Source organism: Tachysurus fulvidraco, chromosome 3 (genome assembly GCF_022655615.1).
Source record: "Tachysurus fulvidraco isolate hzauxx_2018 chromosome 3, HZAU_PFXX_2.0, whole genome shotgun sequence".
Classification (NCBI taxonomy): Eukaryota; Metazoa; Chordata; class Actinopteri; order Siluriformes; family Bagridae; genus Tachysurus; species Tachysurus fulvidraco.
Genome location: NC_062520.1, coordinates 27106356 through 27116971, shown reverse-complemented (window position 1 = coordinate 27116971; position 10616 = coordinate 27106356). Strand labels below are relative to the sequence as shown.

General features: G+C 37.3%; 1 protein-coding gene across 1 annotated transcript; it reads right to left on the bottom strand.

Annotated features, from left to right (window-relative positions):
• Positions 1-2778: 2778 nt before the first annotated feature.
• Positions 2779-8588, bottom strand: fpr1 (formyl peptide receptor 1). Its single transcript, XM_047810725.1, has 2 exons — positions 8409-8588; positions 2779-7593 (listed from the first exon to the last, which is right to left on the bottom strand). The coding sequence occupies exon 2, from the start codon at positions 7561-7563 to the stop codon at positions 6433-6435; it is 1131 nt and encodes a 376-aa protein (XP_047666681.1). The 5' UTR covers positions 7564-7593; positions 8409-8588; the 3' UTR covers positions 2779-6432.
• Positions 8589-10616: the final 2028 nt, after the last annotated feature.

Here is a 10616-nt window from a genome sequence, read left to right as displayed (position 1 = left end):
GCTCTGGACGTCGCTTGGCCCTTCAGCTCAGCTGTGGACGTCGCTGGGCCCTTCAGTTCGGCTGTGGATGTCGCTCGGCCCTTCAGCTCGGCGTGGACATCGCTCGGCCCTTCAGCTCGACTGTGAACATCGCTCGGCTCTCTCTGGCTGCGCCAGCATGTGTCTTGCTCCCCCCAGCTGCCTCGCCGTGTGCCTTGCTCCCCCCACCTGCCTTCGCTGTGTGCCTTGCTCCCCCCACCTGCCTTCGCCGTGTGCCTTGTTAGTCTGTTTCATGTTTCGCCATCCTGCGTTTGGGTCTGTTGTATCCCGTGTTCGTGACAGCCGCTTTGTGGGATTTACTTGAACAAACAAGACCCCAACCCTGACCTGTTTTGATCTGCCCTTTGCCTTTCTGTAGTCACTCTCATATTAACAATACATTGTTGTTATATTGTTATTAATATGCTGAATGTGTGCTGACTGATTGGCTCTGTTGTTGTTTTGTTAAGAAATCAATAAAACTATAATTTAAAAAAAGGAAATTGAATATTTGGGACAATATATTTTCAATTCAGGATGGCAGACACAAAGCTTTGGAATGATTCTGGGATGGTTCTTAAAAATGTCTAAAAACGTCTACTATTACATTAAAAATGAGAAATGATTATATAATTATTATAACACATCAGGACTGACAAAATCAGAATAACAGATGACTGGATGGTTGCATCACTAAGACAATAAACAGCAACAATTTGCCTATTATTTGAAGAATATCTGTTGAAGATTTGCAGAATTCTTTTGTGATACACATTTAAAACATATAAAATGTAATTATGAGAAGAATAGTATGTATCAATATAATCCAAAATATATGGCAATGAAAATGTATAAAAATGTAGTGAAAACAACTGATAGACATACAACTGAGAAGATCTGTGATGTAGCGGAATAAAATCTCCTCAGTGTGTTAATACTAGCTAAATTTGAGTCCCTAGCCACCAGCATATTTTGCCTATCTAATGGGAAATGTCCAAGCAGCTCTGACAATTAAATTTTATTTTAATTCTTTATTTGAATTATATATCTTATATTGCATTAACATAATCCAAGGTTTAAATTCACTTTTTTAACATTTTGCTGTAGGTTTCTAATCCCAACTGGAGTAGTCTTAGGCACAATTACACTCTACTACTTGTGGTATAACCAACTGAATAATAGAGGGAATAGTACAGGGATTATCAGTTGCTACATCACACATGCTTTTCTCCTCTGTAGATATACAGTAAAATGCTAAAAGAAACATGCTTTTATAAAATCACATGCACATTCAATTCATTTTCAGAATTTCAGATGTATTATTAATGCTAACCACTAGCTAACTTTATTTTATCTGACAGTATGGAGATCTAATATCAATACATCCAGTTAATTAACAAATAAAAATGTATTGATAACCATATCAAAATGAATAACAAAAAATAGCTTGAATTCCTCAATAGAAAAATGCATTGAATTCAATTAAATCATTGAAGATTTTGGTGTTGTTTTATTAATACAACAAATCAAAATACAGAATTAAAATACAAGCAGAGGATTTTTTTTCATGGAATGTCCAGTCACTTGCTGTATATCTCATGTGTATATACTGTGCTTTTCATCCCTACCACAATAACACACTTGTCTGCTGTGAACTGCAATTAGTGCTGTTTTCCAAGATGGCAAATAATAAGGATATAAGAATAATGAGATTATAAAGCCATAATGTTAAAAATTTGTCCATCCATCCATCATCTACCGCTTATCTGGTCGCGGGGGCAGCAGTCTTAGCAGGGATGCCCAGATTTCCCTCTCCCCAGACACTTCCTCCAGCTCTTCTGGGGGAATACCGAGGCGTTCCCAGGCCAGCCGAGAGACATAGTCCCTCCAGCGTGTCCTAGGTCTTCCCCGGGGCCTCCTCCGGGTTGGACATGCCCGGAACACCTCCCCAGGGAGGCGTCCAGGAGGCATCCGAAACAGATTCCCGAGCCACCTCAGCTGACTCCTCTCGATGTGGAGGAGCAGTGGCTCTACGCTGAACTCCTCCCGAGTGACCGAGCTCCTCACCCTATCTCTAAGGGAGCGCCCAGCCACCCTGCGGAGGAAACTCATTTCGGCCGCCTGTATCTGGGATCTCGTCCTTTCGGTCATGACCCAAAGCTCATGACCATAGGTGAGGGTAGGAACGTAGATCGACTGGTAAATAGAGAGCTTCGCCTTGTGGCTCAGCTCTTTCTTCACCACAACAGATCGGTATATCGACTGCATCACTGCCGAAGATACACCAATCCGCCTGTCGATCTCCCGCTCCATCCTTCCCTCACTAGTAAACGAGACACCAAGATACTTAAACTCCTCCACTTGAGGCAGGAGCTCTTCACCAACCTGAAGAGGTCAAGCCACCCTTTTCCGACTGAGAACCATGGCCTCGGACTTGGAGGTGCTGATTCTCATCCCCGCCGCTTCACAGTCAGCTGCAAACCGTCCCAGTGCACGCTGAAGGTCCTGGTTTGAGGAAGCCAACAGGACAACATCATCTGCAAAAAGCAGAGACGAAATCCTGTGGTCCCCAAACCGGACTCCCTCCGGCCCCATACTGGACCGGTGACAAAGGGCAGCCCTGCCGGAGTCCAACATGCACCAGGAAAAAGTCTGACTTACTGCCGACAATGCGAACCAAATTCCTGCTCCGGTCATATAGGAACCGGACATCCTTTAACAGAGGGCCCCGGACCCCATACTCCCAGAGCACCCCCCACAGGTCACCATGAGGGACACAGTCGAAAGCCTTCTCCAGATCCACAAAACACATGTGAACTGGTTGGGCAAACTCCTATGAACCCTCCAGCAACCTGGCGAGGGTATAGAGATGGTCCAATGTTCCACAACCGGGACGAAACCCACATTGTTCCTCATGAATCCGAGGTTCGACTATCGGCCGAATTCTCCTCTCCAGTACCCTGGCATAGAATTTTCCAGGGAGGCTGAGGAGTGTGATCCCCCTATAGTTGGAACACACCCTCCGGTCCCCCTTCTTAAACAGAGGGACCACCTTAAAAATTTTTTAAAATTTGTTTTCGCTATACACTGAAGATATTAGGGTTTATGCTCAAAAGTTAAATATGAGAAGAGAGCTTAGAACAAAAAAAATATTGGAAGTTACCTATGTTCTGTTTGATTGTTTAGACAATACCAATACATAGTGCTGGACATCTAATCTTGTTTTTAGCTTTTAGTTTCACCTGTGTAATTGTTGTTAAATATTATATCAGATTAGAGCACTGATAATGGGATAAAAGCAGACTATTTTGATGCTGAGGAAAAAAAAGAAAGTCATATGCATTTCACACACATCTAGCAAATACAACAATTTGGGATGTGTTTGGTTAGCAAAGGAAAACAGCTCATGACAGAAACACTATAAGAACTACAGTATAAAGGAAAACCCCAAAACAGCAGTATGTGACACCAATAACCTACACAGGATGGGGTGAAGTCACCTTTCAATGAAAACTTCGAGAGCAGAAATATAGGCAAAATACTACAAAATGTAAATCAATTCATGAGCAGTAATAATAACAGGACATGAATATAATAAAAAACATTCTGGAACCAAAATTAACATCTGTTAAAATGATGGAAAGGCCAAAATGCAGAGGAAGAAAGTTTCGGCTCATGATCTAAAACATACAAGGTCATCAATCAAGCAGGGTGGAGGTAATGTCCTGAAGGAACAGGCTTACTAATATTTACTGATGATGTGACTCATGAGGGTAGCAGCAAAAAACAATTCAAATGTTAGATTTTGTCTTCCAATTTCCAGAGTGCATCCTGGTAGGAGCTTTATCATACAGCAAGACAATCATCCTAAACACACTGCCAGTTCAACAAAACCTTTAAGTCAATATACCAGGCCTTAACCCTGTTAAACATGCATTTCACCACATGGAGAAGAGATGGAAGGAAGTGTTGTAGAAGTTTTGATAAAATAGCATACTGGTAGGCATGGGAAAGAGTAAAAAGGTTCACAAAAAGCTTCACAACATGACCCAACGCTTCTCATATAGCATGATAGAGGATGGGCCTCAATCATTTGGTACATTGAAATTTTATAGGCATGTTTCAAACACAGAAAACTGAAGAGGTTTTGTCTTATGATAATAGATAATCAGATAATCATTATGATTAGATATAATCTAAGATATTATTACACTTAACAACTCTTAAGTTGTTAATGAACCTGCTCCTGCTCTTTCTGATGAAAAAATAAAATCTTCATAAAATTTTCCATCACGGGAGAAACTCCAGAGACAAACAACAAAAAGAGCCTTAAATTAAAAGTAAGAGTAAAAGTAAAAGTTATTAAAAATATTCTTTACCTATTCTTAAAATGTCAAGTAGATAGCTTCATGAAATTATTGCAAGCAAGGTATAAGCAACCAAATATGAAATAATTAAATTTACTTCAAGGCTTATCTATTCCTATACATTATACATTAATACAAAGGTTCTTTGTTTTATGTTGTTTAAAACATCTAGACATAAATGCCAAGAAATACAAGGTTAAATCCTAAAATATAATTTAATATGCATCTTTTGATTTTGAGCACAAATAATTGAATTAGTTATTTCTGTAATTTTTAAGTAAAAAAAAACATTATTATGAGCACATCACACCCAGACAATCCTTTGTTTATTTCTTTGGTAGTACTAAAGTATTTGTACTAAATTTGACTTTATTATTTTGATTGACACATTTAATGTTGTTAGTATTTTACAACATTTAGAAAAATATAAAAAGCTAATACAATACATTCTTATATGATATCATGAAAAATGATGATTAAATATATTGAACAAAATAAAAGAAAATCAAGGCATAGATATAATACATATACATTATTGAAAGTAATTGTACTACACAGAAAATATCACACCATGTACTATAATTAAAGGTCTTCCTCATGCTGAGAAAAGAGGAAGTACAGAGACAATTTTGTATCCAGTTTATTATAATACCACCTATAACAATAAAACAAACAAAATAATGATGTATTTCTAGTAAAGGTTCTTGCTGATAATTTACCATTACCATAAAGTTCCAATAGTAAAGAACAGATAAAATATATTTTAACAATATAACAACACTTATGACTAAATAATCTTTAAGCCCTATATGCTCTTTGAAACAATCAAAATATACAAACGTAAAAAGTATGAATTTTGAAATCAGTGCATCTCTCTCTCATTTTATTTAGCAATGAATAAAATCTTCATCTTGAATATCTGCCAAGACAAGAGTTTCAGAATTTATGTTTGGGCTTTCAATTGGAACCAAACTGTCAACAGCCTGAATTCTAACAATACAATGCTTTTTTGGTATTCCCACAAAAACCAAAATGAACTTTATAAAACCAAGTTGTTCATTGAAGTTCAGAATGCCCATAAATAATTTATTTTTTCTGCACTGTTATCTCAAGATCACAATTTATTTTTCTTGTGATCCCCAGATATTTCTTGAGCTCATACATTTTTGTTCTTGTAATCGTGTCAAAAATTGTTCGTTAATAGGTTATTTTTCAAGATCATGTAGCCATAGCATACTAGCATTAAATTAGTGAGTTCAATGTCATACAGTACTAGTATAGTCAAATGTCAAATACACTGTTATATAATTTCTAAAATAATTAATAATATTCTATTACCAAACATTTTGTTCACTTTTATGCAAACATGAGACATCCTACAGTAGACTGTCAAATAGGCTGGTAATGAAATTTATGCTTCAGAATCACTATTATGTCTATGACAGAATAGTTGCATTAGTGTCTAATGTCTACTGGGTTAGGGTTAGAGTTAGGGTCAACACCAATGTTCAAAATCAATCATAGGTGCTTAAAGCAGCAAGGCAGATGCTCTTTCACTGCACCAGCTATTGTGTCTCTTGTTAGTCCCTGCTTACATTAAAAAAACATGTGGTCAAATAAGTTGTATATCATAAATGCATTTTTGACATGAAAAGAAAAATAAGCTGTGATCTTGAGATAAAAGGACAAAAATTTCATGGGCTTCTCTGATTTCCATGATTATGTCCTAACATTTAATCTTCCTTATTGTAGTGTATTTGCTTCAGTTTGAGGAAATACTACTGATGTTTTCAAGACCAATTGTGACCAATCTTCTTTCAAAATAGTGACCAAGCAGTGGAGTTGGGACATGTAGATATATACATATGTTTAAATTGCATTTAAATTTGTATTCTAGTTAGTCATAATCCAAAATGTTTACACAGTGTAGTTTGTTTATAGGTTGCAGTTTTTCTATCATACAAATTTAAAGGTTATTTCTTATAGGCATCAAAATTACAATGACATATGCCCTCTACTTGAAAAAGGGGTTGATTGCATTTATTTCCTACAGCTCTACATCCGAAAAGGACTTACTTCCTTGGTCTTTGATGCGGGTGTTGACCATGGAGTTTGTATAGGTGTTAGTGCGTGATACCTCCTCTGTAAATGCTGTTTCCAGCACTTTCAAGATAGACTTCCGCACCTTATCTTTGAAATCCTGACCTATGAACACATATAATAATGGATTCAGGCAGCTGTTGAGAAAAGCCAAACTAGTGGCTATAGGAATGCCAATAGTAGTTATATGCTCCAGAGTCGGGCTATTCTTGGGGGCCATGTGGTGAGCCATCTCGATCAGCACCAGGATGTGGTATGGAGCCCAGCATAGGAAAAAAGCTGTGATCACAGCAGCAATGATCTTAAAAGGCCGCCCTGTGCGACCAGACATTGAACGGTTTCTTTTGAGTCGATGGATGATGATTGCATAGCAGGAGACAATAATTGAAAAAGGCACTACAAACCCAAGAAGAAAACGTGTGATGATCATAGCACGGTGCCGAAGGAGACGGAGCTCCACCACTTCTGTAGTCTCATAATCATCAGAAAAGGCAAAGTTGTTAAAACAGTTAATAACATTTTGATTATTGTAGTCCGGAGCAATGTCCCTGAAGACAAAGTAGGGAGAGCTCAAAAGTAAAGCAAATATCCAGACGCCAAGGCTCAGTCCGGATGCACAACTGACACTGCGATGGTTCTGTGCCCATATTGGACGAACAACTGATATACAACGGTCCACACTAATCACCACCAGAATGTACACGCTGGCAAACATATTGAGGAAACTGAGTGTGCTGTTGAGCTTGCACATAAAGCGTCCAAATGGCCAGTGGAAACCCATGGCTGTGTAAGCCACACTGAGAGGCAAGAAGGCAGTGAATAGGAAGTCTGCTACTGCCAGGTTGAGAAACCAAACTGTATTCACTGTCTTCTTCATCTTGAATCCAGACACCCATATCACAATGCCATTCCCAACAACTCCAAGCACAAAGGCTAAACAGTAGACTATGAGTGACATGATGTTTAGTGATTGCCTAAGTTCTTCATGCTCATCATCATCATAGTCATCATAATAGTCTTCCTCTGAGCCATTTCCCATGGAGTTGTTATAGAACATCTCTGTCCTGTTCATATACATCACAGAAATGGCTGAAGAAATCTGTACAACCTGTTTTGGTGGAGAAAAATATTATATTTAGATAGAATATTATATGATATATATTATTTGAAAATACTTTTGACAATATACATTTTCTAAAGGTCAAAAACTCAATATTTTAGTTTTAGGTGGGACATGTTGTTCTTTTGTCCACTTGAGGGCGCAAGAGTAGCACCTTAAATTGACGAATTAATCAATACCTAAGGAATGTGAATTCTTCTATTGACATTGTTCGCAATCATTTCGCTAAAACTCTTCCTGGTATTGGACTTTAATTGTAATATTTTAGACGAGTTTTAATTAGAGATGCCATAGTGTTCAGACAACATCATTAGAAGATAATAAAAATCAACCAACATTATAGTAAATGTAATAGTAAATATTATAGTAAATTATAAGTAAATATAATTCACTTTAGTGCGAAGTAATTTTATACACTATTCATTAATAATAATTGTGAATTAATCACAATAATCTTTCAGAGACAGAAAACACTTAAAACAATAAAAAATGATTCAGCTACATAATAATAATAATAATAATAATAATAATAATAATAATAATAATAATAATAATAATAATAATAAACCAGTCCTTCTTTTGCAAGCCACCTTTCTTCATCTGTATTTAGTTTGGAATTATATTCTTTATTGTATTATTACTCTATTACTTGCATATGTATTTATTCATGGAAATAAAGTTGAATGAATCAGCAAACTGCTAAAACTACGCTATTGGTTGACGTTTGGGTAAGCAGTTAGATTTAAAAAGAAGAATAATCAAAGAAGTACCAAGTAAAACAAAGTTAACTAAAGTACACTTACCCAGAGTGTCTCAAATAAATCCTCAGTATCGCCGCACGAAAGTCCAGATCCAAATGCGTTCAAAGAAAATTCCAAAAGTCGTGATCCGACGTTACAAATAAGTGCGTGTGGAACTTGCGCGCATTCTCACGGGTTCAGTCTTCAGCGCCCTGCAACTTTTTTGTTCTGGTGAACTTCACCTAGTCGTTGGCTTTAAACCGTGTGACGTCACGCCGTCTCTCATCACTGACCGACCAATCATATCGGGTCGCATCTTTTTTGTCAATAAGACTACATGCATAAGCATGTAAAAGGTCATATGCTTAAGATAATTATGTAAACACAAACAATTTGTATTATGCTAAAATAATAGTTATTTTCCTCTTACAGAGCTGGATGTGGGATCTTAGGAACTGGCTCGGACCGCTTATGGCGTAAGGACCAGATTACTGACTGGCATTTTAAAGATGCTAGATGTAAGATTTTGGACTTACAAAATAGTTGGACAAATGTATTGCTAACCTACTTAGGGTTTGCCACACAGTGCTTATTAATCTATTGACTCAGAGTGCCAAGGCAATAAAAATACTGAGAGAAACCCATAATACACACTAAGTACTATGATTAAATTGTAATAACACATATGGTGTACTAAAAACTCTTTAGTATAATAGTATGCATTTTGGGATGTTGGTCCTCGTGTTTATGAGGAGATGAATTAAAATGCACTCTTTTTATTTGATGTTTTTTCTCATTTTAAAAAAGTATAGTAAAACTATACTTATATAAGTATAATTATAATTGTCAAGAAGAGCTACCCCAGCAATCAGGTGCATACTTTTGCATACTGAGCCACCTCCCCTACAAACACTCTCCTCTCACCTGAACAGGGCATCTCTCTCTTTATCAGGAGAGAAACATAGCCATGAACTTTGAGGTGCAGATTTTCATCTCAGCTGCTTACACTTAGTGAACTGTTCAAGTGCATGTGAGAGATCCATTTCAGATGGTGCCAAAGGAACAACTGTCAAAGGAACAATTATCATCTGCAAATAATAAAGATGTTACAGTACCTCTAGTCCACCATTCTGAACACCTCTCTATCATTGGCTTTGTCTTATCATATTCATGGAAATCTTAGAGAGCAAAACTTACCTTAAGTTTTTGACTTAACACCAAGAATGAGGAACCAGCTAATGCACTCATGTAGAGAAAAATATTGATCCAGATACCCCATGCTCCTGCAGCATCTTTCACGCTTTTTCCAAATCAAAGTTGGATCCCCATGTGAACTCCTGGGAAAGTTCCAGGGTGATATTTGATGGTTAGGAGTTATAGGAGAGAGACAGTATAACAATATTCACACCACTCTCAGTTCCCCATGAGACACACTATAGCACTTTGTTCCACATTGTAAAACCCTATACAGGCCCAGACAGCAATGTTTCAGTGACACATGAAGTGTGTGGTTTCTTGCTGGTATCTGGTTGTCATGTGGATGTTGTTAAAATTGTTTTCCAAATACTGGACATTAGCAACCAGTATCCTGAACAGTGGTTTTGGTTATTCCTGTACTAACTAAGATCATAAAAACATTTAGTTCACATGAAATTGATTAATGCATCATTTGGTGATAGCTGTGTGATATTTCATAGATCCTTCCTCTCTCCAATAATTTTATTATTCTTCAATAGCCTGACTCATGCCGAAAATACATGAGTTTTGGTAGTAGTTTGAAGTCCTGTAAGTTGCAAGGTAGGGCCTTTGTGGGTCAGACTTCATTGTCCAGCACATCTCACAGATCATAAAAAAATCTGGGGAATTCTGGCCAATTGAACCCCTTGAGTGCTTTGCCATCTTTCTCAGACCATTGCTGAAAATTTGTTGCAGTTTTACTGGGTGCATTATCCTGATGAATCAGGTCACTGGCATTAGGAAATACATAATGGATTGCTTGGTGTACCGTACATGATCAGCAATAATTTTTAGGCACATATGTGTCAAACTAACATCCACATAAATGTCAGGACCCATAGTTTCGCAGCAGATGATTGCGCATTGCATCTGCTGACATGCCATAATGCATCCTGGTGCCATATATTTCCCATTTAAGCAATGCACATTGATCAGTCCACCTTCTGTCACTGCTCCATGGTCCAGTTCTGATTTTCATGTGGTCATTGAACATGCTATGTTCTGATATATTTCTATCATATATAATAGCAATAA